We start from the raw sequence: 27512 nt of genomic DNA on the forward strand, positions 1-27512 counted from the left end.
TCTAGCTCATGTTGCAAACATTGGCTTCACTGTAAGGAAGATGTTTGTTACATAAAATTGAATAAATAAAGCCTGCACCCGGAGCTAAACCTTTAGCCTAAATAACTGCAATTTCCCATAATTTCGCATCAAAGGCAGTAATTAAATGACATCACACAAAAATAAAAGTCAGTCGCCTTGCGCAAGTCTTCAGGTAACAAAACTCTTAAAATTACAAACAAAACCCTGTGCTTTCGAGACACAAACAAAATTAACAGTAAACATGCACAATTCAAAAAGTTAGAAAATGAGAAAAATCGTCAAATACCACATGTCAAATTTAACACATTCCTGCCCGACCCTTAAAAATATATTAAAACAAGAAAATGTGATGGGTGAATCGCTTGCAAAAGTGTCAAACGCCAGCAATCGCTCGAATCCACATTCAATTCAATTGGTCATTTTTGCCCAATGTGCCGCTCCAAGCGTGACGCAAGCATATACAAATCAGTCTTGGTCCAGCTCCAGAGGATCAGACTCTCAGGTCACCAGATTCAGTAGTCCATAAAAGAACTTGACAAAAGCAGAAGATGCAGAACCCTCTTCCAGTTCGGTACCTACCTTGTGCTGCTGAGTTCTTTTTCTCTTCCTGTAGACTTCTCCTTACTGGTGCTGAAGTGTCCTCGGATCCAACCTGGGCTCTTAGTTAAGGTTTAGTCACAGTTCACCCGTGCCTTGCTGGGTAAGTCAAATACTCAATTACTGTGATAAACCCAAAGAGTATGGCTATTGCACTTTCTTTTCTTCTAGTGCTCCTTCCCTCCCAGCTGGAACATTGCTGTATCTAAACTACTTTCCAAAAGGTTGTGCCACCATCGTAGGCCTTGGTGTTTATGCCTGGGTCAACCAACCACCAACTGCAGCGTGTCTAGCTCTCCACTGCCTGTTCCCCCTGCATCCGTGTCCCCTTCATGTCCTAGACCAGGCATTGAGTGGACCCGCAGTGGAAAGATGGGATGTCAATATTGTTTGCTCGTTTGAAATCGGGTCAAGACACATCCAGCCCGAACCATCAGTGGAGGTTGCCTCTGAACGGGTATATAAGCGACTCCAAACCGGTTCCAGCCTACCAAGTCCTCATCAGTCAGATGCAGCTTGTATCCCATGGCCCAGTGAGAATGCAGCCCAGGTTTAGGCATACCTGTCGCACTTAGGACATACCATTCAAACAACAAGAAGTGGTGGGTGGAAGGCATGCAAAACCACCAGCCAGTGGCAGTCGCCTTGGCCATCTAATTCCATCTGTTTTTGCCTAGTGGGCCACTCAGTGCACTGGGATGCAGCTCGAACAATGGTTAGTGGCTGAAGTTTTCCCAAACATTCCACACATCACTCTTTGTTGTTTCTTTAAAAGTAAAAACAATCCTAGCCTAAAGAAGAAGAAAAAACTACCAGTCACTTCTGCAGCAAATATAAGTGTCCATCGTTTTATTTACTGCAAACATTAGATAAATATTTTATGACATTTACAATTGCAAACATGGTTCACATAAAAAATCTTTTAAAACTTTGTATACTTAAAACTTTCAGAAAAGTGCCAAGTCATTTTAAAGTTTTTGGTTTAAAAACATATGTAGCTTGTGTTTTTATGGAATCTCGAAAACTACTCTTTATTATCCATGAGACAGCATATTGCTGGAGGACTGTTTTTTCCTATCTCTGCATGACTTGTGTGGGAAAACCTGCTGAAGCTATTCAGCTTTAAAGTGATGACATAACAGCCGAGTGTGTGTGTGTGTGTGTGTGTGTGTGTGTCTAGTACACATTCATCTCTAACCACACATTCCAGTTCATATATATAATTACTTTTGTTGATCCAACAAAAGGTACCATCATAACCACCGAATCTATTTTCTTCCTCCTTCACAGCGTTGAAATGTTCTTCACTACAAACTTCAATTTAGCCCTCTACAATTTAGCCCTCTGGGTGAATTTAGCACCAGCTACTATCTATTTTATAACAACTATCCGCCTCATACGCAACACCAGGAGGGTGACTCGTTCGTTAATCTCATTGACATTGGGACATGTGGACGATTACAACTGTACATCCCAGGAGAACAGAACTACCACCAAACTAATTCATGTTCTGATGGAAAGTATGCTCAGATACGTTTATTCTGCCTACTCTCCCTCCTTCACAGTACAAAAGATATGATACAGAATAGCTGGCCCTTGCAAGGTGGCAGACGGAGTGCTGTATGCTAGTCTCCTAACAGGGCTCGGAATACTTGACATAATCCTCACGTGGACATGGTGTATAGAGTCTGGGTGCCACAAATACACAAGTTGGGGGATCACTGACCTGCCTGTTTCTGAAGCATTCCTGGAGATTTTGTAAAAGGCTGATCCATACGATCACAGCAGATAAGGTTGCGCTACTTTTGGGTTTGTGCAACATTTGTTTGGGAGTAAAATGGGGAGGATGATGAAGGGAAAAAAATGGGGAGAAAATCTTTTAGTTAAAAACATTCAGGACCCAATGAGCTCTCCTTAGCTCATTTCTGCTACTCTATTCCCATCCCTTCTGTAGTCACCGTCGCTTCAGTGTCAGCCATAACAGCCTCACATGTCTGCAACGATTCTTCTCGCCTCCTCATCATGATGGGATCTTCTTGCCTCCCATGAACACAGTTCCAAGGACTTTGAAAGTAACATTTCACCATGTACAGACTCCTTCCTCTGGCCACAATTGTTCAAAACATAGCGTGTACTGCATGACAACACCTGTTCCAACCCATCACCGTGTCGCTGAAAGAAGGACTTGTCAACCCAGCAACTACAAGTGGATCAGATCAACATCAACTCTACGTGCCTCAGCAAAAGTCAGATAGACGCCCAGGCCAATGCTGTTGACTACAGCAACCAGGTTGAAGACTGGTGTCCAGGAGCCTGTTACTTCGATGAGATATCCAGACAGGTAGACCAAGACAACACCTGGAATCAGACAGAGATAATAAGGATTAATCCTGTAGGACCACTCAATGAGAAGAGAACACTGACAAGGGGTAGTCCTAATCAGTAGTGGCCAATGTCAGGGAAAAGTGGTGGGGCGGGGTGGGTGTCAGTAACAATATAAAACAAAAAAAAGATCTTAATTGCCTCCTGACGCATCGCCGCTCTTCTGCTCCTCTGGCTCCACTGACGCAAATGCTCCCAGACTGCCCTGCGGCCAATCTTAAAACTGCTCTCAAGCTGCTGGCAGCATGAGAGCAGCATCAGGATTGGCCTGAGCACCATCGATTTGCACTCCTAGACAGACTGGGAGCCTGTGCTTGCTGTCTCCAATCCAGCAACATAGCTCGGGTTGGAGACAGCTCAGTGCGCATGTCGGTTTGGCTGGCCTGAAACTGCTGGCCACACGCACAGTGACAGCAGCGCCACCACTACTCCCCCTTGCCTGTCATCATGATAATGACCCCACCCCCAAGACTCAGCCAGTGACAAAAACTAAAATTATAAGTAAACCTGTTTTATTATCATTTTATTTTCCAAGTTTTGCCTCTGGTGGCTGGGGGGCGACGATCCTCTGCTTAACGGAGGAGCCGCCCCTGGAATGGGTGAATTCTTCTAGTTTCAGGCACAAGCCGAACCGTTCCTTTTCCCCCATTCTGAGACTGTGGAATCCCTAATGAGAGAACGGGTCTGATCTCCCCCTCTCCTGTCCCGTCCTTAGGAAAAGAAATGCAATTTTTTCTGTAAATCATAAATTATCCTTTCGCCCACTTTGTGGAAGGATGATTTGGTGGCATCATTACCGGAGTCGTGAGAGGGAGACTCAGTGGAGGGGCAAAGTAAGCCCACAGTAAAAAAAAAAAAAAAAAAATGTATTAGTGAAGACATTGCTTACCGAGCAGAGCACCTCCAGTGTTGGCGACACCTACAAAGGATTACAAAAAATACTGTTGGTAGGTATATATAATAATGTTACTCTATTTAGTCACAGTGTATAAAAAGGCAGTCACTACATGGAGGCAGAATAAGCCAACTGCAAGTAGGCACTATGTACTGCAAGAGTTAGTACCCAGAATAGCTTGTTCTTATACAGCACCTAAGTAACGTGTTACTAGGGCCTAATAAATAACAATCCCACTCGGTACATCATTTATCAGGTGCAATAAATATCACCTATTACGAGTTCTGAGGAATAATATGTAGACTTTGGTGTTTCAAGCACCAAAACACAGTATACTTTTCCCAGGTTACATTTCGGCAGGGTTTTCCAGCTGAAATTAACAAAGGTTGCGGTACTTAATGCATCCGATAATTATCGAATACAGTAAACACCTTCCAACTCTTAATTCCGATGAGTGCGTAAATAGGGGTTTACGCACGGCTCAAAAAGCACTGACCGACTCGTGGTCACACCTCAAATTCTACTGTTTATCGACATCCGGAGGATGACAGGCTGGTTTATTCTTTCCGAATGTCCAACTTCTGACCTGCAGGGCATGCACAGATGTCAGAACAGGGAACTCTTCTTTACATAAAAATGACTCCTATGAAAAGAAGGATTTTCTGGGGCCCTGAATTTGTATTTTATGCTGCAGTTGTAGCATAAATAAACGATGTCACCATCTTTAAAAGAGCTACATTTTAAACTTCACATTAAAAGATAAAATCTTGAGCCATGAACAAACCCACTTCTGCGGCTTCTGCCGCCCTATAAGATGTTCTAGCATCTCTCGTGTTATTTGTAAATATTTTTAAGTTCGTTGTGGTAACTAGATGGGAGTGTTAGAATATATAAGGGAAGTTTTCTCAGAGTATTATGGCGCTTACTGCCTAGATTCACTGTACACTAATCTGAGTGGTGCTCTATTAGGGTGAATACCTCCAAAAGACCCTATATTCAGCAAAAAATCATGTTGTTTGCTGAGAAAATATAACAATACTCATGAGCACTCGTTCAGCTAGTAAAATACTAAAAAACCATCTTATACACGTATTATTTCTATCAATTGCCTCACACAATAATAAGACATTGGAGATTGAGTCAACAATTACACAGTTATAAGTCCAGTTGTCTATTCAATTCATAGCAAAAATATATTGTATAGTTTATATAGTGCACGATTATCCAAGTGATAGTCTTCTTGTGCCTCGTAACAAGGCACAAGAAAACTAGATGGGAGTGGCCAGCTAGGGGGTGAGGTACACGACACTAGTCACAGTGCAGAAATGGCAGCTCTTGCTCCGGTAACGTAACAGGTATACCAGCTGAGCGACATCGCGCGCAATTCAGGTCTGATCGCACAACCTCTTGGGATGCAGGACCCATTGAAATGGAGAAATTTGCACCCAGTTAACTGAATATAATGTGTACGTACCTCAAAGGTATGAAAAATATGGCAGTCACTGGCCATCAGGGGTGTAGCATGGTCAGTATGATTGTGGGGGGGGGGGGGGGGGGTAGCTTCAGATTTAACGACAACCCATACAACAAAATCTTGACTGTACAACTTCTAGTCTCTGAATATTTTTTACATCACCACCATTCAATTAACACGCCCTTCAATACCAGTTTTGTCTTACGCATTAAATCATTATTGAATCTTTCAACGTTACCGTAACCCACTTGAAGATATAAAGATCTACATCTGGTCCACGCGCAGACTTTCATATGCCAGTCATGAGCTGTAACCTCCAAAATCTTAGGAACACCTTCGCCCTGAATCCTGCTGACAGGAAATAGTGTACATATTGTGTGCTCACAAGTTCAATCTGCATACACCCAACTACTTAGTAAAAGAAATTCTACCATGACCAAAAATGCTGAACGTGGCCTCTTCCCAATGGAATGGGCACAACCACATCAACGGACTCGCCTCTAACGCAATGGCCATCGTGGCCAAGGATAGTCTCAAAGTATTCTGGGCTTTATCTGATGCCTCACAGATCATATCTCAGTCAAACAGATCACAGACCACCTTCTCTGTCAAGCCCTTGGGTGCCAAAACAAGCCCTTGGGTGCCAAAACATGTATTCAATCTCCATTTTGTTCTACATAGCTCAAGATAAACTTCCCGTCTTAGAATTATGACATTGCACCGTCAAACATTTTTCTTTTCCTACACAACAAATAATTCCTCCAGGATACTCCTAATCTCACTTCCCAGATTTGCTGTAGCTGGACTAGACTTTGATAGTCAAACCTTAGCACAAATGTGCAGGTTCTTTGTAGAACGGTTTCCATTCACCTCTGGATATTGTGGTCTGCCCTTTCAGTAACAATCGGTTACAAAAACGTCATCACAATTGTTTCCACTTCTTTCAGACAATGTAAATTTTGAACATCAACAGTCCAGCCATGAGAAGCTGAAGCTTTAAACTTGTGCATCCTAGCCAATGGGTTTGCTAATGGCTTACTAGTACTCCTGGATAGTGAGTTTGCCCACCAAATAAATTCTGCCTAACTTTCAATTTCAGAATACCTTTAAATTATGGGTGTGAGTTTTCCATATGCAAAAACAATTACGTTTTTTAGTTTCAAAATCCACATTCCTATTTTGTGTTGCTACATTAATTTGAAACTTCAAGTCAAATACTTTGAGCGAAATAGCGTACCAAATTGCTAGTGTCACCGTTTCAAAGAACTTCTCTTGCGTCCCATCCCATTTAAACCGCACATTTTTCCATCAGTTTCTTTAATATTATCGTTATCACAAGACCTACTAAATTTCTGCTAAACCCATTAGACAATCATAACTCATCCTTGTTAATCGGTGCAGATGTTCGTATAGACGGCACAAAGCAACCACTCCAATGGTCTACGACCAAACTCCCGTCCCAAATAATTATCTCCATGCACCCCAATTTTACATTTGTTAAAACTTGAATGATCTGCTAAAACTCCTAACCACCAAACACCCACAAAGGTGCAACACCTGGAAACGATGATTAAGACCTGGTTCTACCAAGTGCACCTACGAAGTCCTGAACAGCACCAATGAAATTCTGACAACTTTCAGTCCTCACATAATCTAAAGTATACAACTCTGTAAATATACATAGAAATGTGAATAAAAAGGTCCTCTTGTGCCAGTAATCCGTTGCAACACGTGCTCCAACACCACAATGTGCATGACTTGCATAACAGACTTATTTCACAACCCTATTATGAAATTAACGTCAGTCCAAGTCTCCTTCTGGCCTAAACTGCTTGGTCTTCTAAACTAAATTCCCCAAAGCTCACTGACCCAGCCTTTAGAACAGGACTCAAAATATGTAGAATTTAATTTCCGAATAACACGACTGATTGGAAAATATGACAATATAAATTAAATATACAAACATTCTGTACATTATATCATCTATGCCCTTTAAACACAGAGGCATCATTGGTAATGCAAATCCATACATAATTAAAGCATAGCATGAATAACAAATAACAACTAACTTCACTAGAAACTACATGCAGCCAATCGGTTTATCAACTCTAATAATGATGGTTAGTGAAGGACTAAGGGCAATACTTACAACTAGCTTTGGAAACTAACTTTGGGTTTCAGAGAGTAGAGTATAACCTATTTGCAAAGTGCTTTAATGCTGTTTGAGTGGTAAAAAGCATTATAAAAATCTACAGTACAATGCAATCTCTTGCCTGTTTCCATTCAAGACCATCAGGCACGGGACTCTACATCAGCAGCGGCTCCTCCGCTATGGCAGAGCGTCCCCCTCCCGTCAGCAGCAGCAGCAGCAAAACATTAAAAATAAAATGATAAGTTATGTTTATTATCATTTTATTTTTAAAGTGGCGAGGCAATTGGGGGTGGGGGGAGGGGAGCGGGTAGAGATAACAGCCATGGAGGGGAGTGGTGTGCACTCCCCTCTGAGCATGTGTGTTTGGCCGGTCATCTGAGGACAGCCAAACACACATGCGCACTGAGCTCTCTCCAACCCAGGACTGAGTTGCCGGGTTGGAGAGAGCAGGCACGGGCTCCCAGTCTGCCTGCGAGCGCAAAGCCAGGACACACAGGCCAATCCTGACGCAGCATGAGAGTAGCGTCAGGACTGGCCGCAGGGCAGGCTTGGAGCCTGTGCCTGCCTGCAGTGCACAGCAAAAGAGCAGCGGTGCGACGGTGGCAAGGTGAGGTTTTAAAAACATTTTTTTAGTGCCTTTGTTTTGTCCCATCACGCCACCCCCCCCAGTCGCCAGCCGCGACTGCTCTACATCAAAGGGCCTCCTCATATTTGATCACTATTCCTCTTTCAGTAAGATTTAAAGTGCAAATGCAGAAATCATGGTAGGCCATTTACAGAAATACAGCTACAGGACACAGCAGGAGCTAGCTGAAATACCAGAGAATATATCAAGTAGAAAAAGGAAACCAAAATCAATCAGAGGTTGTAGCCTCATCAGGCGCAAGTTAACAGAAGATGTCAATAGAGTTTGAAGAAATTACAAGCCCATTCACTCCTGGTTGGTGACTCCGCTGGGCACAAAAACAAATCTTAAACCCTGCACCATTAAATCTAGCATCTCAATAAGTCTCAACCATCATCGTCACTCAGGGCTGCAGTGTCTGAAACGGTCTGCCGGGATACACCCCATAGTACATATTAAATCCTAGAAAACACACATACTTACCAAAGAGGAACCCTGCACAGGAAGGAGCTAGATCCTGGACATTAACAGACACTCCACTGCATAGAGAAAAGGGGACAATATAAACAGTTACTAATAGGAAGGCTGGCTGAGAACAAAAAAAAAATATTTATTTTCGAAATAGCAGCATTGGAGAAGTCCACTTCATATTGCAGAAAATATGTAAGGAATTAATAGAAGAAGAAAATAACATGTGAAAAACTACACAAAAATGCTTTTAAACATTTTATTTACTCACTGGGCATGCACCTAAAAGGCTTCCCCTCGAAAACCTGTTTCCTCTAGTTATCTGATGGGCTATACAGTAAGACCATGGCTGGCAATGCTCTGAGCTCAAAATGCTAAAGGATGCTTTCAAGTCCATAGGATAAGGAGTGGCAGCACTTGTGTCTAAAATGGAAACTTTCTCGGAAATATCACAAGCACTGCCAAAGACAATAGACCTCGCTTTTCTGTAGGAGAGGTGTCTGGTAAAAGTTCGACAATTCAGTGTTTCCTGAAGCTGACCTAGAAGGAAAATGCCATATTAACCAAAAATATCAAAGGTGGAAGTGATGTCCCCTTACTGAACAGAATACATGATCAGACTGAAGCCTCACTCTCAAAGAAGAGTGTTATGAAAAGTTATAGGATGAAGTCTATGATGCAAGTGGCACATTTAAAGGTATACACTACAAAATATCACATAGTAGATATTTATGACAAAGGGCAAGGTATTTTCGTTGCACGCAAGTCTTTTACATTGTCAACACAAAAGCAGCAAATCCAACAACCATTATCATTACTGCGAGGTAATGATTTGTTCACATGAGTACCTTGATGTCCCAAAAGATGCCCATCACCTGAGAAGTCCCCCAGGTTCTATAATGTCCACTGTCATCCTCAAACTCTACATGGTAAATACAGATAACCACATCAGGATCCATCAATATGCCAGTGATGCAGAGCTCTGCCTGAAGGTTATCGGTGCTCCACAACCCCAGTGCCTCAAACACTGGCTGCACCTCATCTGGATCTGAACGTCCAGTGTTTAGTGGAAGCACAATCTAACGGAGATATCATTTTTGTTATTTGCCAAGAACAAACAAAAATTAGTACAAACCTGGTTCAATGACATGAACCTTGATTGCTTCGAGCCCCAAACCATCAACGAATTCCAAGTCACTTGGATTAAGCTTGGATACCAACATCGCTCTTAAGCAACAAATCGCCAAATAAACAAATACAACCTGGTACCAGCTCTCTCTTCTAAAGAGTGAAATTTCTTCCAAAAACGACTTCAGAACTGAAGTTCAAGCCCTTTTATTCACATATGGGTGGTGGTAACACCAGGCTCCACACTGGCATCTATAAGGGCATACTACAACCCACAGCATGTCTCGTTCAGGCCCAGATGAAATATGATTACGTCACCTCCATTCTTATGGAACACCAATCGCTACACTTGCCATCATGACCAGCACCCCTGCTTATCGTGGGGTCAACCACACCATCTCTGGTGACTCTGGGCACATTCACAGACAAAACACCATCAGACTGGAGATTAAAAAGTGTTTTAGGAAAGAGTTGAAGACTCATCTCTTTGAAGAACACTACATCACAATGCAATAGCTATCCAATAACCACCTACTTTTTCCTATAATTCGTGGACTGCATGCTTGCCTCTGACCCATTACAACGCACCAAAACCCTTTTGGCTCAATTCACACTATACAAATACCACATACATACATATCTACTAGTAAACCAAATAAACGTGCAGAGGGAATTCATGATTAGCACCATGTCTTTACAAAAGGCTAAGGCATCTCAGACTGAAAGGGCCATCATCCAACAACTAAAATATTTGTCTCAGCAAAATATGTGCTTCACAGAACACAAACTCAGATACAAGCTGCATGTCATGTCACATTTAAAGTCTAACAAAATAACGAATTGATGCTCACTCTGGAACCTAAAAGGAATACAAACAGGTCAATGTCACCAAATCCAAAATGTCACCGCCTTAACGGACACACATTAAACCAACACCAACCCACGAAAAATATATGAAAGCTAACAGCTGAATGGGTTGATACATTGTTCAAACTCTCTCTCGCTGCACTTGTTGTTATACTTTCTGATGAATTGGCGGTAAGAGGTACATCAACATCAACAGCTAAAGTGATCTAAAGTCAGACCCAATATCATGCTGGCCTGATGGCTATCTGAATTGCATCAAGCTCTGTTTAGTGCATGCCCTGTGGGATAAACAGATATGAACCTTGGCAAGGCAAGACTAAGTAAGACAATAGACTGTGGGTCGCTTGCTTCTAGCGGCCCTGGCAAAAGAAGGTGCTAGGCCTGCTCTGGAAGCACTGTCCCTTCAGTCCCTAAAACCACTACTCCCAGGAATTACAAGGTGTAAGTGAGCTGTGCTTTCTCTACTTTTATTTTTCTATGCCTATATATTTAATATTTTGAATAGCAAAATTTTTGGAATTGTATCTGCAGAACAGATAATGAGCAGCAGCCATGAGATTATCACCTGAACATGACAAGTAATGCAGATACAAGACAGGCCTCACCTGTGGTTGAACGTCTGGAGCCCAATGGCAGCTGACGCAAGTGCAATGGCGTGCCGGTAACTCGATGTGTGGCCCAGGCACAGGACAAAGAAGCTGGATACCCCCATGCCAATGAACTGCAGAAAAGAATAGAGGTGTGAGCATCATATCATACAACAAAAAGAAGGGCGAGGCAGTAGGAGAAATCCTCAACAAATAGGGATAGGTAGGTTGGGAGAGGCAAAGGATCGGAACATCCTCATCCTTAGAGAATGGGCAGAGTCGCTGTCCACCACAGACGAGTGGAGGAGGATGTGACTCGAGGGTTCCTAACATCTAAAGACTCTGAGCCCCCCCCCTCTTTATAAATCCACCCAAGTACTCTCTACAAGCTGAAGGAGCAGGCAGAGCCCAGGTTGAATTTCCCCCACAGGTTGAGCGATGCATGTTAACAAAAGGCCTGAAATTTATATTCCCATATTCATGTATATACGTATATATGTAGCAAAGACTCTAGTCCTGCTTGACAGTGTCAGGAACCTGAGAGGACTCTGGCCATGTCTCTGTATGTTAAATATCTAGACAAACAGTTACCCAAATAGGATCTTACAAGAGAAGAAAAATGTCCTTTTCATAAAGTTTTTTTTCCAGTGAATTGCTTGGATTGTTCATTGGTACTGTGGGTATGGGACATCGGGAGGCAAGCCCAGTGGAAATACCACATCCTGTGCATCTTATGTATAGCTGTAGTGCTCTCTGCTCACAGCTTGCCGCATGCTAATCAGGTACTGGCCTAGGATACGGTTTTCAGCCATGCTGTCTACCAAGCAATTGTGCCATATTACCTCTGCCTACTTTTAAGGTCCAAACTATCAGACAGCACAGACAATCTGGGTGCAAAAGACCTTAATGTCAGCTTACCAAGAATAGCAGTGAGTTTCAAGCCTGCTGAATGCATTTTGTCACTCATTGCCTGCTTCTCATTTGATGGCTTACCTTGTCCCTCTTATTTTGGTCCCTCCCCTGGAGGGTAGTTTCCTTACTTGTGTCCTTCCACTTTCAGGGAACTACCTACTTTTATCTTTTCGCTTGAGCACTCAATGAGAGTGTGTGTGTTTTCCAGCTTTCTTCCTTGTGTGCTTCTATCACCCCCATGTTCAGTGTTGCTCTCTCTTATCCATATGTTTCTCTCCCGCCGCAAACTGCTGCTCTCTCTAACCTGTGTGCTTCTCTCCCATCCCTCTGCCTGTGTTTCTCCATACGTTCATGTGTAGTTCTCTCCCTTGCATGCTTCTCTTCCCACCTTCACGATTGCTCCTTCCCTCGTGCTTCTTTTCCTTCTCTACTACCACCTGCTATTTGTAGCAGCTCCTCCACTGCCCACCGCCATAAAGCCCATTGTTAGTTTTATTTTTTGTTTTTTTGGAGGGTAATGCAACAAACTGCTGCCAGCATTTATTTATGAAAGGGCTTTCGTGCTACTCTATTTTCATATATATTTTATTTACTGATGGATCTTGGATAAGTACTTTTTTTTTTTTTTTTTTTTTTTAAAGGGCCCCCCATCATGCACGTCATCATATATGGGCAAACCTGCAAAATGATGCAGCCACATCCGCGCATCTTTTTTTCCCCTTTTGTTCATGCCGTACAGCATCAGCATTTTTGCTGATGCTGTGCAGCATGAACAAAAGGCATTGGCAGATCCAAATCGGGATAAAGGGGACTCCTGTTGGTTTTGCCAATGTTTGTTTAAAAATATATGTGAGTCGTTATGGCCATCTGGATAATGATTCCTGGAAGATTTTTGGTCACCCTAAGTAGCATTCACAGACTAAAAATGTGCGAGTTACACATCAGTAAATTTACCATAAAAGACCATTCCTTGCCTTCAATACAGACCAGACTTTTCCCATTGTGGTCCTGGCCAGGTACTCTGCTTATCTTCTGGGGGTGCAACCCTCTCATCCCACTGACCCATGAGCTGCCCACCCCACTCAGGGAAGCAGAACACAAGCACTGCTCACCTGCATAGACTTCCGCACAGTGATGGTCTGAAATCCTGGAAAACACAAAAATAAAATTCTGATGAGGAAAGGAAAGAAGAGAGCGGGTAAAAGGCAAAACAACTGATTGGAAGAGACAGAGAGGAATGAGACAAAAAGCATGACAGGAAAAGAGCAAGCAAATGAGTGTATACATGCACGTCCACATGGGATATAAGAAAATTCTTGTTTAAGTGAGTACAGTCAAGATGAAAATTGTGAGCATGGCTGAAGAAAAGTAAGGACATCTGCAGAACAATTTACTTTTCTTTCAGAAATGCTCTCTGGTGGAAACTATCTCACCACAGATTTCTCATATTTTGCATCCTTCCTGCACCAGGCTGGATGCAGAAAACTTTCCGCCATGTTGACAGTTGGCGCCTCTGGACTTTGTTCGAGGTAAGAGAGTAACAACACAAAGCTTTATAGGCGCCAAGCCTGCTCTCTGGCATCAGGTTCTCAATCGATAATTTCCACACTCTTCTGCGTGGCGCTACCAACACATCAAGATAAGTAGATAATGTGTGAAATCTAACGTGGGACCACAAAGCCTCCAGGAAGTCCACAAGTAATATGCATTAGACAGAGTATCCATAAGAGCGTTACTAAAGGTAAGTAATGTGTTCTCCTAATGGATACTTGTAACCACAGATTCCTCACCTTTTCAATAAAGAACTGTAAGCCACCACCAAGGAGGTGTATCTGACAGGTGGAAATAAGACCAGGAAGCCCTGCAGGACCAAACAGAAAAAAATTATCTTCCTTGCAGACACAGGAGTCAATGCAGTAGCATTTGGTCAAGGTGCATACTGATGTGAAGTCCATCACGGCAAAGCCTCTAGGCAAGGCCATATTTTCAGCCTTCTGCCTAATAGAACGAGCTTGAAGGCCAGACCATATCACAGCTTAACAAAACAAGCATTTGCAAAGCAACGGGTCTCGCGTTTGCTCATGTTAGAGCTGAAAGCGTTGTCAACTCCTAACCCGACTTTTCACCTATCGGCAAAAGTGTATTTATGTACGTAACTGAAAAAGTGCAATTAACTGTGTAAAGCGCTCGACTTCTGACAAGCGAAATCGCGCTAGTAAAATAGAGAAAAAGTAGTCCACGAGCCGGACAGAAAACAGCGAGCCTCGCATGTTTCTGTACTTGGTCGATGCGCTCGAGGAGGGCTAGCACCGGAAAAGGCATGACGTGTGCATGAAGCAAGCGGATTTTAATAGGCAAGCCCACGAACCAATAAAAAAACACGGACGTGATGTCGACAGGGCTCCGAGCCCTTTTCTAATAACTAAAGCGTCTCGCTGCAATACGCATGCGCGAGCGCATGCAACGCAGGCTCGACCCTAAAAAGGACAGTCTACAGTAGGAAGGTCCATTTCTAGACTTCCTTTCTTTTCTTTGCCTGGCAAGTCCTACCAAGAGTTGATTGTCCACCTGGTTCTCCTTATGTTTTTTATGACTGTAGAAATGAAGGGCTCACTTAGGACCCAACTAGTGTAGCCTCTCCTCCTCCTCCTCCGAGGGATGTGTTGGCGAGAACAAGGGGAGCCTGATAGTCTTGTCCACATGAAAAGGCAACACCGTCTTTGGAAGACAGGATGCTAGAGCTAGAAGAACAGATTTGTCAGCATAAAAAGGTGGATAATGCTTCTCAACAGATCATATCTGCAATTCACTGATGTAACATGCAGAAGTGAAGGCAATGAGAAAAACTAGCCTGAGGCAGTGGTGTAACAAAGGCCATTGCAGCCCCCACGGTGAGGGGGGGCGAAGGCGAACACCATGGGGCTCCTGCAGCACAATAACATGGAAAGAGAACTCCTGAGTGAGTCCGGAGGTGGGAGCCCTCCGTGCACTTTGCAGGGGGGCCCCCCCCATCAAGGTTCGGTACCCCCACAAGCTTAATGGTCAAAAACCTCAGGGTGCAACTGTGCGTTGCCTCAAACAGCGCCCACATCAAAGAGATAAAAACCAAATTAAGGTCAAACTGCAGCATAATATAAAAGGAGCAGGGGAAACATATGAAAGCCTTTTTAAGAAATAGTTGACGTTAATAAAAAGGGCTTATCAGGCAAATGATGAAAGACAGAAAGGTTTGATAAATAATCGTTAATAGTGCCCAGAGGCAAAACAAACAAAACAACATACAGCTTGGCTCGAAGAAGTTTAACTGCTCTGTCCTCGCAAAAAAACAGTGAACTTAGTTCAGCCAGAGAAAATGGACTTGGTGGATGGACGCTGGGCAGCCAAAAACCACATCCACGATTTCAGGAGGAAGAACAAAGTCACTCAATGTGTTCTGCTCAATCACTGCTCACGGATGTGTTCATTGCATGGGTTCAAGTGCAAAAAAAAACTCTGCCTTCCTGTCTGAACAGCAAGTCTTCCCGCATCCACAGCTGAATCAGAGGGCAGATGTTCAGGGTCAGGTTCAGCTGGACAACCCAATCTGGGGTTATCAAGACGAGCTGGATCTCCCGACTTCTGCAGGACCCAGGGCAGAGGCAGGAACGCCTCAGAAGATCTGAGTCCCACTTAAAGAAGAACACATCTTCCAGAGAGCCCGTGGAGAAAACCCCATGGTGCAAAAGGCCCAACATTAAGCATCCTCAACAGTAGCGAATAGATCTACTAAAGGTATGCCCAACTGAGTGAAGATGCCCAAAGCTACTTTTGAGAGCAGAAACCACTCTTGATTCGAAGGATGACACTTGCTATGTTTTTTAATGCCCCTATATTCAGGGAGACTACCAGGTCATAGGTCATTGATCATTATGGGGACGCCCTGGGGAAGCTGCCTTCACTCCAGGGCCACCGTCGCGCTATAAAGCGCATTACTATCATCTGTGGCCCGGAATGCGAAAAAGCCGCGCCTGGGTGAAGTCTGGGCCAACGGTGAGCCAGTCTTGCACCTGCGTCAACTGTAGGCGGCTGGGCTGGGCCACCCCCCTTATGTCCCACCAATGTGCCCTACTGCTGATGTTTCCGACTACTTCAGACATAAGAAAACCTGGGAGTAGACGCTCTACCGGTCTTTACGTTTTCCATGTAACATCGCTTTGCTTCATTTAAGCTGCTGTGCTAGAAAAACTTGTGGGGATTTTGAAAGAGTTACTTTCCACTTTGTTGCACAGATTTTCTGTGCTCCCTCGTTGCATGTTTTTGCCTCCCTGCCTAAGCCTGCTACCAGAATCATTTCTGTTGCTTAGCCTAACATGGAAAAGAGAAAACATCCTTCAGCCATGGTTAAAACTAAATCTACGGGTAAGTCGTTCAAGTCCCCTGGCAAGTCCTGCACCACAATTAAGGACTATTGTTAGGGGAGCTATTGATATGGAAATTTCAAGTAATGAAAAGAGACTGTCCATATGTAAACAAGGTTTGACTGACAGTTTTATACAGGACCCCACACAAGATGACCCCGGCAAATCCCCTGGGTCTGTTGGAGTAGATGGGGCAAGTGGTTGCGTGCAACTTATTCCAGCTTGGACTATCGGACTCTAGAGCGCAACAACCATCAAAATGATTGAAGACACCCAGGTCTTACAGTGAATGAGAGTAACCCTCCGACTGGGGTTGCAGCAACTTGTAAGTCTAAGGTACCTCTTAGACCAACCAGGAGTAAGCCCAGAGCAATAACCACTAGGATATCCTTGAAAGGCCTTAAAAGGATGTCGTTTACGTTTCAAGCTTTGGAATTTATGGTAAAGGTCCCATTGGATTCTACTGTTAACAGATTAAGGCATGTCGAGGGTATTACTTCCAGCTGTTTAGACTTGCTGAAGTCAAATACAATCTGCATCTATTCCCTGTTTACCTAACACCGGAGTGGTTCCTACAACGGTTTTACCTGTTCCTTCTCAAACTGCAGGCATTCATCTCAGACAATGTTCGGTGGTATTAATACTTTGCCTGTAAATTTTAACACAGGTGGTCATTTAGCATTAAATGCCCCTGCTTGTGACGATAACTCATTCCACGTCTCACCACACGTTACCACCCCTATTTTAACAAGCGGGATTACAGTGAGCTATCGTCAGGCAAGGTGGGCAGGAGCTGTAATGGGTTAGAATTGCTTCCTGAAGCGACACCTTATGTCTTTAGTTTGGCAGATGTACCCACTCTTCCTGGGGCTGAAAAGGAATCCAGGGAATCATTGAGAAATAAAATGCTAATCTGGCTGGATTACAAAACAGGTCTTTAAGGGACATGTTTTGAGGATTCTAAAATGGCAGGAAGGGTACAATGGCTGGGCAAGGGTACTAAAATGTTACCGGGTGATTGCATAGTTTTGTCTTTTAAATCACCCAGCTTAGTGGATACTATATTGCACAGAACCAGATCTCTCACTGTGTGCCATTTCTATCAGCCATCACTTATTGCCAGCGGCCAACAATCACCCACTGGACCATCACCACCACCCAGATACAATCCCGTATGTCATTCTGCCATTCCAACTTACAACTGTTTGAAAGTATAGCATCACTAGACAGGATCGATTGACTCGGTGTAGATCCATCCTTGGCAGTTATCTCTAGCAATGAAGGTGTCATTATGAATGGAGGGACTTCGCTATCTTTTTTACTAAAATAAGATGAGTTCTATGAAATGTTTAGCTCCTCTATTCTTTCACCTCCAAATAACACAGATGATTGTTCTGCCTTATTCTCATCTTCTGAGGTTTACTCCCAACAAGCGCCCTGAGGTATCTCATTTTGAAATCTGTCAGGATTACGTGGAAAGGTCGGCATTACAGAATGGGTGGATCTTGTAACTACATTTCCAGTTCTAAGTCTTCAGGAGACCTGTTTCGTTGGGCCTATATATATTAATGGTTTTAGAACCTCCCACGTACAAGCAGTGTCTATGAAACCTGGCAGAGGTAAGGGTGTTTTAGCTGTATATATATTCATAATAATTATCTGCCTTTCCACAATGTATCTAGTGGGACAGCCTCACTGTATTTTCAATTAATTATCACTGAAATTTCGCCCCTCTTCAATGTTGTGCTGGTAATTATTTTATAATAATGCCCAGCCAAGCGAACTATTGATTGTTCTTGGTCAGACTGACCACGATCTTGAGTCCATTTGCAAGGGTGGTAACAAGGACATTACTATACTTTGGGATGGTGATTTTAACATCTATTTGTGCACATTGATCTTGAATAAGATCTGTGGTTTGAAGGACATCCATGATTGTGATTTATCCCACTTTATTCATTATGGTTATGAACTAAATGAAATGTTTATAAACAAACGTTTTTGTAGTGAACCCTGTGTCCCCGTTACTACTTAATGGTAGAGGGGATAGTATTCTCATTGACTACAGAATATCCTCCTACAGACACTTTTCATTGATAACCAATTTTACTACACACATCTCCTTGAACGATCACGATCCTCAAAGTGTAGCTTTCAATCATAACCAATCGATTAGTCAAGCTAAGCCGGTTACACTATGTCCAGTTGAGAAAATAGAGTTTGTCACACATAATGGTCTTGCACTGCAGTGGTCGCAGATCAACTAACGACTTCTTGGAAAGGTTGGTTTCAAAACACAGAACGACACAGCTAGCCCCAATGACATTATTAAGGCGTTCCTTACCATAACACAGGGGATTAAGGAAGGTTTATCTGCTACCGGGCAAGGTCCTATCCGGGTTAGATAAGGGTGGTTCAATTCTGTTTGCACCAAGGCCCATAAACAACTCAAGGATGCACTTCATAAAACCCTAAGGTGTACACAGGAAGTGCAGGCAAGGAGACACAAATACAGATTTAGTATGAAGATGAGGAAATAAATACTTAAAGGATGAAGCATGACAGTCCCTTCTTCAAGCTTGCCTTAATAAACATAGAGCAGCGTTCTGGCGAGTGGTACATAGTCCCTACCTGAGAGAAGAGACCGCCCCAAAACTGGAGGTTGCCATCACTGAAACCGAGTGGATGGCTCATTTTATAAATATTTATTCAAATCCTAATAAGATGCCAGCCGGATAGTACCTTGTGATTTAGAAGCTACTACAGAAGAACCCTCCTCTGTAGCACCACTAGCCTCTTATTTTTTCTTGAGGAGATTAATAGGTCCCTTACGGCTAGTAAAAGTGAGAAAGCACCAGGTCCCAATGGTATTCCTGTTGACCTTTAAGGCAAATGCTCTTCTTTGGGGTCCTAAATTAACCCAAGTGCTGGAAGCGTCCTGCACATCAGGTTTTTGCATGGTCAGAGTCACTTATTATTTCAATTTTTAGGAGTGATCGTTCTCTACCAGCTTGTTATTGCCAAATCTCACTGCTAGACTCAAGGGTGAAAGTCGTAGGCTGAATTATTTTGTGTAGATTAGAGGAGTGGACTGCAAGCAATGAGATTTTATGAGTTACAATAAGGGTTCCCTAGTGGCCTTGGGACAATTGAACAGAGACTTAACCTCAACCTTTTAGTTGAGAAGTATACCCTGATACTACTCTTAATTGCGAGGTTATTATTGATGGTTAGAAATCATATTTTTTCCTACAAATGCCCTGGCTGAATTATATTAAAATGTTCTGTTCTGATTTGGGACTCCCACAATGTTTTAATTTGCCCGATACATTGGTGCAAACTAGCAGAATTGGTTTGAAACATGCTTGCTTATCCTTGCTTGGAAACCCCAGACCGACCACAGAACTTATAAAACCCAGTGTTCTTAAAAATCAAGTGATGCTGGTTACTTATGACATACAGCCATATACCTGGTTCTAGCATTCTGCACAGAGTTAAGATATTTCAACACACTTTAGGTTGGATATATTCCGTCAGTTGATAAGTTTTCCAACTGTAAATTGGCCTAAGACTCTAGTCAAATGCCCTTGTGACAATTTGTCAGATCAAAGTACCATGCTTATTTTCTTTTTTATGAAGACCCGAGGAAGAGCATACTATTACCCTGTCTGCGTGAATTTAAATTTGCACAATGTCGCCAGCATACTTGTTTTTACAATCTACCAACGCCTTCAATTTGTTATATTATGTCTACATACTTACTGTCCATGATTAATTGTTGGAAATTCCTGTAATGACACTGTTGCTTTAGGACGAATTGACGTATCTTTGAATTGTTTGTACTATTTTAAACTTATGTATTTCAGTTATTCATTTTTTAACTTGATATATTGTGTTTGTATGTTTTTTATGGTTTTAGTACAAAATCAAATGAAGCTGATTTTGATTTGATTGTTGGGGAGATCCCAAGAGCAGGCAGGCCCAACTGCAGCCTCAGAGCCTATATAGAAAGGGAGTGAGACCCCAAACTCTTGCTTGTTGCAGTACCAAATGGTGGTCATTTTGTCCATTAACAATTGGAATGAAATGCCTGTGATAACAGAAAGAAAGGCCTTGAGGACTAGGCAGACGATTCAGAGATCCAAAAACGTAGCTAATGTGAGGCTGCTCCACTAAAGACCACAGGCCTCTGATCTCCACCATGTTCAGGTGACCTCACCAGCCCAGAGACAGTGTCCATCACTACAATGAGACCTGGATGAATGGGGCAGGCAGAACGGTCTGCTGCATTGTAGGAAGCTGGGTTTTGGTTGCAGTAGTCCCAACTTGTTGCCTGGTTTTTGATGCAACTTTGTCTGAAGTGCACTGAGTTCCTGCTAACCAGGTCTCTAGTACCAGTGCTCCTTCCCCAAAAACAAGACCACTGGTCACTTGATCCCCAAGTGACCAGGCTTTTAGCACAGTTTGTAAGTCCCTCATAAGTGGTACTTCTGGTACCTAGGGCATAGGTACCTAAGAGGGTCCCCTAAGCGCTGCAGCACATCCTGTCCCACTCTAGTGGAACCAGCACCAAACTCATACAGACTGCCACTGCAGGCTGCGTGAAAAGGTGCTCCAAAAATAGCAAACATGACATGGCACACACTTTTGTGCTATGTCTCCTAACACTGCCAGTAATAATTGTAAGTCACCCCTGCAGCAGACATTACAGCCCTAAGGCAGGGTGCATAATAATACAGGTGAAGTGATATATGCATGAGCAAATATGCCCCTACTATGTCGTCGTCGACTCAAGACTTAGTAAGTGAACAGGGAAGCCTTTTTGAATACATTTGCTGGACAGTGCTACATGATGGCTTCACTGAACCTAGGGATGTTTGGTATCCAACATCCTGTATTATTAAACCCTCACTAATTCCAGTGATGGATTTATTAATACATGCACCCGGAAGGCACGTTAAAGCTGCCCCCTGAAAACCTACTAAAGCTGTTGTGCTGACTGACTGGTTTCCACCAGTCTGCCACCAACATACAGGTTTCTGATCCCAAGGGTGAAAGCCTTAGCTCTGGGGATATCAAGAACAAAGCCTGCTCTGGTAGTGGTGTTGCACCTGCAAAGGCAGGAGGCGTCAAAGGAACCCACTGTCTTTAGCATTCAGATCTGGCTTCCCTCAGAAGGGAGATGCCAGCTCCCCTTCCCCAAGGCTCCTTTGCCACTTGGACAGGCAGGAAAATTAGCTAGCCAGAAGATGTGTTGCACTGCTAGGCTGGGCACACCTCTAGGTGGACCAGCCTGACGTGAACACATCCTTTAGAATTCCACCATCTTGTGTGTGCGGTGGAATTGGGAATTCTGGGACAGGGTGATGTCCACTCCCCAAAGGAAGTGGTCATCTAGAGGGCATAATGACCCCAGGAGTAAGTAGCTACTACCCCTCAGTCCCCTTAACACCCTTACATTAAGTATTTAGGGGAACCCTGATACCAAGACCTCAGACATTCACTGGACACAAAAGAAGGAGTGGACAAGAAGCCTGCTGACATGAGAACCGAGGAGCACAACGTACTTGGCACCAACCCTACCAGCGTGCCTGCTGCACCCTACCCTTGTGGTGCAAATGAGCGGTCCTGCTGCTCCAGCCTCCAAGAAACCGGGAGAGCTGGCAGTGCTCCGCAAATCACCAAGAAGAACTCTCTTGGAGCAGTGGAGCTGCTTCCCTGCATCTGTAGGCAACCAAAGGAGAAATATGAGGAGCCAGGACCACCAAAACCAGATGCCGACAGCACCACTGCATCTGAGCCGCCTAGCCCAAGCTGAAGTAGGCAAACTGTCTGCGTGGTTCACATGCTCACCAGAGATGAAGCCCACCTTGAGTTCACCCCACAGTGAACTTCCAACGACACATGCAGCCTCTTTCTGCAGGCCCCCCACTCACCCACGACCATCTACGTTGATGGCATCCCGACAGTCCACTGCACCTCTGTACCCAGATGCCCTGGACGAAGGATAAGAGGACCACAGCTGTCCCTGAGGTTCATAAGACCCCCCCCCCAGTCCACGCCTGTAGCCTGTTTCTGTGGGCCCCTGGTTACAGAAACCAGACGGTCCAAGACCCCTCTGCACCTGGCTTCCCTGGACCAAAGAGAAGAGGACCACCGGTGTCCCTGCGTCTCCAAGCATCTCAAGAACCAAAGCCACTTAGTCGTTTACCCAGACTAGACTTCCAGTCCCTACCTGCAGCATCTTTGTGACCGGACCGATCGTCATTGACTTGAACGAGACAGCCAACGCCTTGACATGCCTCTGCACCCAGACGCCACAGAGCCTCGCGAAGTGATCTGTTGGTGGGGCCTTGGACCTTGCCCCATACTCACCTAAAGTCCCGGAGAACAACCCTGTAAGTTGATGTGGAGTACCTGTTTACCATACATGTTCTCTCCCACAGGGTAACTGCAGCTACAGAAAAATGCACTTTCGGCTTTTGAAAACTATAAAAATTCATATCTCAAAAAGTACTCACCTGATCCTGATGATCTTGGTATCTAGATTTTTATAAAAACGTGTTACTTTTAAAATAAATTAGTGTTGGATTTCTTTATTGAGTGTGTTTCTCACTTACTGCCTATGTGTGTGTCTTACATGCTTAACTCTACCCTCTGAAATGCCTAACTACTCGCCCATACTACCACAAAAGAGTGCATTTGGGGTGTAATTTGTGCCTCCCTAATTCCTCTGGGGTTTACTTGGTCCACTATATAAAGAGCCAGCTACCTACATGCATGTCATGTTGGCACCCGCCATCTATCACTGAAGGCCCCAGACTGCCTCTTCTGAAATGCAGATGTTGTCTGAGAGGTACCCCTGGTATTGGACAACATAAGGGCAAAGCACTGCAGGGCCCGCATGTGTCATTGTGTATTAGGCACCAGCAATATACACAATGCCAGGAGTCCAAGAAGCCTCCTGGGCCAGAGGCAGGGCACAAGCCCGAAACATCTGGATCATAGCCTGATTTTCCCCAGACTCTGCAGAAGCACAAATGCATCAAAGCCACCATGTCGGAGATAGACTGAGGAGAGTCCCCTCTCAGCAACTAATCACAAAGGAACTAGAATATATGTATCCCTGACTTGTGTAGACACCAACATCACTTTCAAGAGCACTAAGGGAGAGGGGGATGAGGTAAGGCTGAAGGACAGAACAAACTGAAAGTGCTCGGACACAATGACAAATTGGAGCAAACAAATGTGGGACTGTAGGTTTTCTACATGAAAGAGCATGTCAAGCAAGTCCAAGAAAATCATCAGGTCTCCTTGATCCAAAGTTGACAGGTCTGAGCCAACTTCAGCACTTTGAACTTGTCCTTCCTGAATAAGATGTTCGTGAGCTTGAGATACAATTTCGGTCTCATAGCCTTCCCTTGCAGGGGGACCAGGAAGTACTAGACGTAGCATACTGTGCCCTTTTCTGCCTGGGGCACCAATCTGATTGCACCTTTGGAAAGTAGTGTCTGGACTTCAACAATGGCTACAATGTTCTGCCAATGACTGGCCCTAAACGTGAGGAACATGAGAGGAGGCTGACAAGATACGAAGGGCATACCCAAAGTGAACAATTTGAAGATTCCCAAATGCTTGAAGTAACTGCAGGCTGTCCGGGAAGGAAAAATCTGATTCTGACTCTACTAGTCCCATATTGCCACTGGAAAACTAATGCGACTTGTGAGTAATAGGCCTCCTTCACCAGCTGGTGGCCTTGGTCTCTGCCAACAACTCTCCGTCTAGAGCCACAAAAAGGCAGGACAGTCTGCTGAACATGCCTGTCGTTAGGCGAGGCTCCCTGATTAGCCTCCAAATTTCCAGTCCTTTTGGTGGAGCTGTCGAGCGAAAGCTCGAAATCCCAAAGAGTGAGCTGCAACCTAGCTATCCTTAAAGCACTTCAGTACCAAATCCACCTCAGCTCTGATTAGTCTGGACGTCTCAGGAGAGTTCAGTAACACACATCTAAGCATGTCATCTGACAATGATACTGGTGTCTAAGGCGCAACCGACACAGTCAGTAGTGTCACGCCCAGCCCAAGGATGTATTTGGCTGTGCAAGCAAGTACTGTTTTTCTGACAATTAAAACCAAAAGTTCTCAGGCAAGATCTTGCTCACCATGATCGAAAAGTGCATGTGTATAATGCCCCCAGAGGCACACAGCACTCACTAAATTAAAGGCCAAGCTGGTAGACAGAAAAATATTTCTGGAGAAGCAGCTGGGAAACATTAGGATTGTGTATTCTAACCAAAGTCTGAACAACAGGTCTCTCCGGGACCAGAAATGATGGGTCCCCAGGTGCTGACATAGTTCTGGACTGTGCTTGAATTATGTTGTCAGACCTGGACCTGACTTTAGCTAGATCTCGACCTAATTCCTCTGGAGCGGAGACCAGCACCAAGCGAGGCTAAAGACTGGGCCTGTGTCAATGCTGTTGAGGCATGGCCTGACACCAGCTAAAAACTGGGCTGAGGCCAAGCATGGTCAGTTGGTGCCAGGGAAAGGCTCGCAGGAGGAAACCCAGCTGGAAGCCTTATTGGATCTATGGATACTGTTGGCCCACCAGAATAGTCCAAAGCTATCTGAAATAAATGCAGCGTACCCTCTTTAAAGGCATCAATCTGCTGCATAGTCAACATCAGCAAGGAAATTCAGCACGCATCAGCTCCACTCTTAGAACTGGGGCTAAATCGTATGACTCTGCCAGAGTGGAGCTTTGGAGTGCTGATTGTGTGACCTTTCCTTGGAGTGGGAAAAGCTGGATGGGTTGAAGCCTGTTTGGCTTCCTTGAGCTGGTTTCAAAACTTGTCTTTCGACTTACGTTTTTACTTATCAGTTGTCAGAGACCAGAATCGAGAACACAAACAGGCTTATGACTTTAAATGGGACTGACCCTACTTTTTGTGTTTGGCAGCTTGGCAACAAAGAGCTTGGCTTCATGCTCCTCAATAGCCTTTGGATGAATCCATGAGCACTTATCACAGGTCTTTAAGTTAGGTTTGGAGCAAAGGCCCCAAAAAGCGATGTGTGGGTCTCTGACTGACATCTTCCTAAATGTGTGGCAAGGAGTGAATGTTGTTGTTTTAAAGGGAGACATTCCCGCACTGTTGAAAAGAATGTCAGCAAAAATTTGCAGGACATTGATAAAGGTGGGGCAGAGCCCCATAGCTGTGCAAATGGAAAAAGAGGTACTGACATCAACGCTTAGAGGTGCAGCATACATGGAGCTCTATGTTTTCAATTTTAGAGGTGGAACAGAGTCACCCCAGATTATGAACAGCCACATACTGATGCGCAGGAACTACTGCAAAAACTTTTTGGGGACCAAGACTGGTGCCTGGGAGGATTAAAAAGGTGAGACATTTGTGGTTAGAATTACTCATCAGAAACCTACGTTTTACACACTCTACCTTTTGACACTTTCAAGAAGCATGGTGACATTTGAGGTTAGGGAGAGAAGAGGTTGGCTCTAGTATGGAATACTGAGTTGGAGACGAGATTGATGGAGGTACTGAATTCAGGCAGTGAAGAGCGGAGATGTAGCTTGTGGTGAGTAGGGACTTTGTTCCATAATGACCAAGCATTCCAAAGGCAAAGAAGAATGTGGATGAATAAAGAGGTGCACAGCTAACAGGCTAGGGTATAAATTGAAACAGACAGTGATATAGGCAGAAAAATTAATACACAGATATAAAAAGAAAGAGAGTGAATTGGTCCTTCTGTATACTTGCTTGCGCCTGTCAAAGACAGAAAAATACAATGAGAAAAAGAGGCACAGAGAGATTGAAAGAGATAAATTCATAAAGAAACAACAAGAAATACAGGGAAAGGAAGCTCTTACCAAGGCTAATGAGATGATCTGAGAGGAAGCCACTGAATACACCGGCAGGAATGGCGAGTAACCAGGGGATGACGTTGAACACCCAGCCCTGGAAAAGAGATCACAACACTGACTTCGCTGACCAGACTCGTCTCTACTTATGAATGAGAGGATGGCCTCCTTTGAAAGGACAGCCCACACATTCATGAAACATCCTCAAATTTATTGAGAGCACAATTCATATGGCCCAGCCCTAGTAGACCAGCACAACACTCCCTGACCACCGCCACTCTAGAATCACCCAGATCCATAAAGTCCTAAAGAGTATTACAAAGAATACAACACATAATTTTCAGGTGTCTGCATGTTTATTATTTGTACAGGAAGGAATAAGTGGACTGTACAAGAGTAAAATCAGTTTATACTAAACTATGTCATGGTGAAGGGTTAGGTGCAAGGATAGGGACAAAACTTAAAATGCAACACAACATCATATTTACAACATCAACAGAAAGGCATAACTGTCTGCTGGAAATGAAATATCTAAAGCAAGGTAGCACATGTGGGATCTCACCTATTCGCAGTCAGATTCACACGTGCAAAAAAAAAAAAAAACTCATACCTTTTGGGTTTTCCCACCTTCTGTCCACTGGTCCTCACTGGTACCATCCATAGTATATGGTACCAGTGGTACCCAGGGCCTGGGTGTTAGAAGGGGTCACCAGGGCCCGAAGCACTGTTTGTGCTACCCAGTGTGACTCAAGTAAACTACTGACAGGAGGCATGCTATTGCAGTAGGCTTATCAGAGGGTAGTGTTAAGCATTTGTTGTACACACACAGGCAATAAATGAGGAACACACACTCAGACTTAACTCCAGATCAATAGGATTTTTATATAGAAAAATATATTTTCTTAGTTTATTTTAAGAACCACAGGTTCAAGATTTACAATCAACACTTCAAATGAAAGGTATTTCACTTAGGTATCATAGGAACTTTGAATCAGCAAAATAACATGTACAGTTTTGTCAAAAATGGCAATAAGCTATTTTAAAACTAGACACACTGCAAATTTCGACAGTTCCTGGGGGAGGTAAGTATTTGTTAGTTTTGCAGGTAAGTAAACCACCTACAGGGTTCAAAGT

General features: G+C 43.8%; 1 protein-coding gene across 6 annotated transcripts in view; it reads right to left on the reverse strand.

Moving 5' to 3' along the window:
• Window positions 1–1448: 1448 nt before the first annotated feature.
• Window positions 1449–27512, reverse strand: part of SLC17A9 (solute carrier family 17 member 9) — a 71395-nt gene continuing 45331 nt past the window's right edge. For all 6 annotated transcript variants that reach the window (XM_069243162.1, XM_069243166.1, XM_069243163.1 and 3 more), the window contains 6 exons: window positions 26388–26475; window positions 13221–13255; window positions 11215–11330; window positions 8630–8685; window positions 3890–3919; window positions 1449–2976 (listed from right to left, as the gene is read on the reverse strand). In XM_069243162.1, the coding sequence (XP_069099263.1) occupies window positions 2819–2976; window positions 3890–3919; window positions 8630–8685; window positions 11215–11330; window positions 13221–13255; window positions 26388–26475 (483 nt within the window). In that variant the 3' untranslated portion in view covers window positions 1449–2818. The remainder of the gene's footprint in view (window positions 2977–3889; window positions 3920–8629; window positions 8686–11214; window positions 11331–13220; window positions 13256–26387; window positions 26476–27512) is intronic.

Source organism: Pleurodeles waltl, chromosome 7, assembly GCF_031143425.1.
Source record: "Pleurodeles waltl isolate 20211129_DDA chromosome 7, aPleWal1.hap1.20221129, whole genome shotgun sequence".
Classification (NCBI taxonomy): domain Eukaryota; kingdom Metazoa; phylum Chordata; class Amphibia; order Caudata; family Salamandridae; genus Pleurodeles; species Pleurodeles waltl.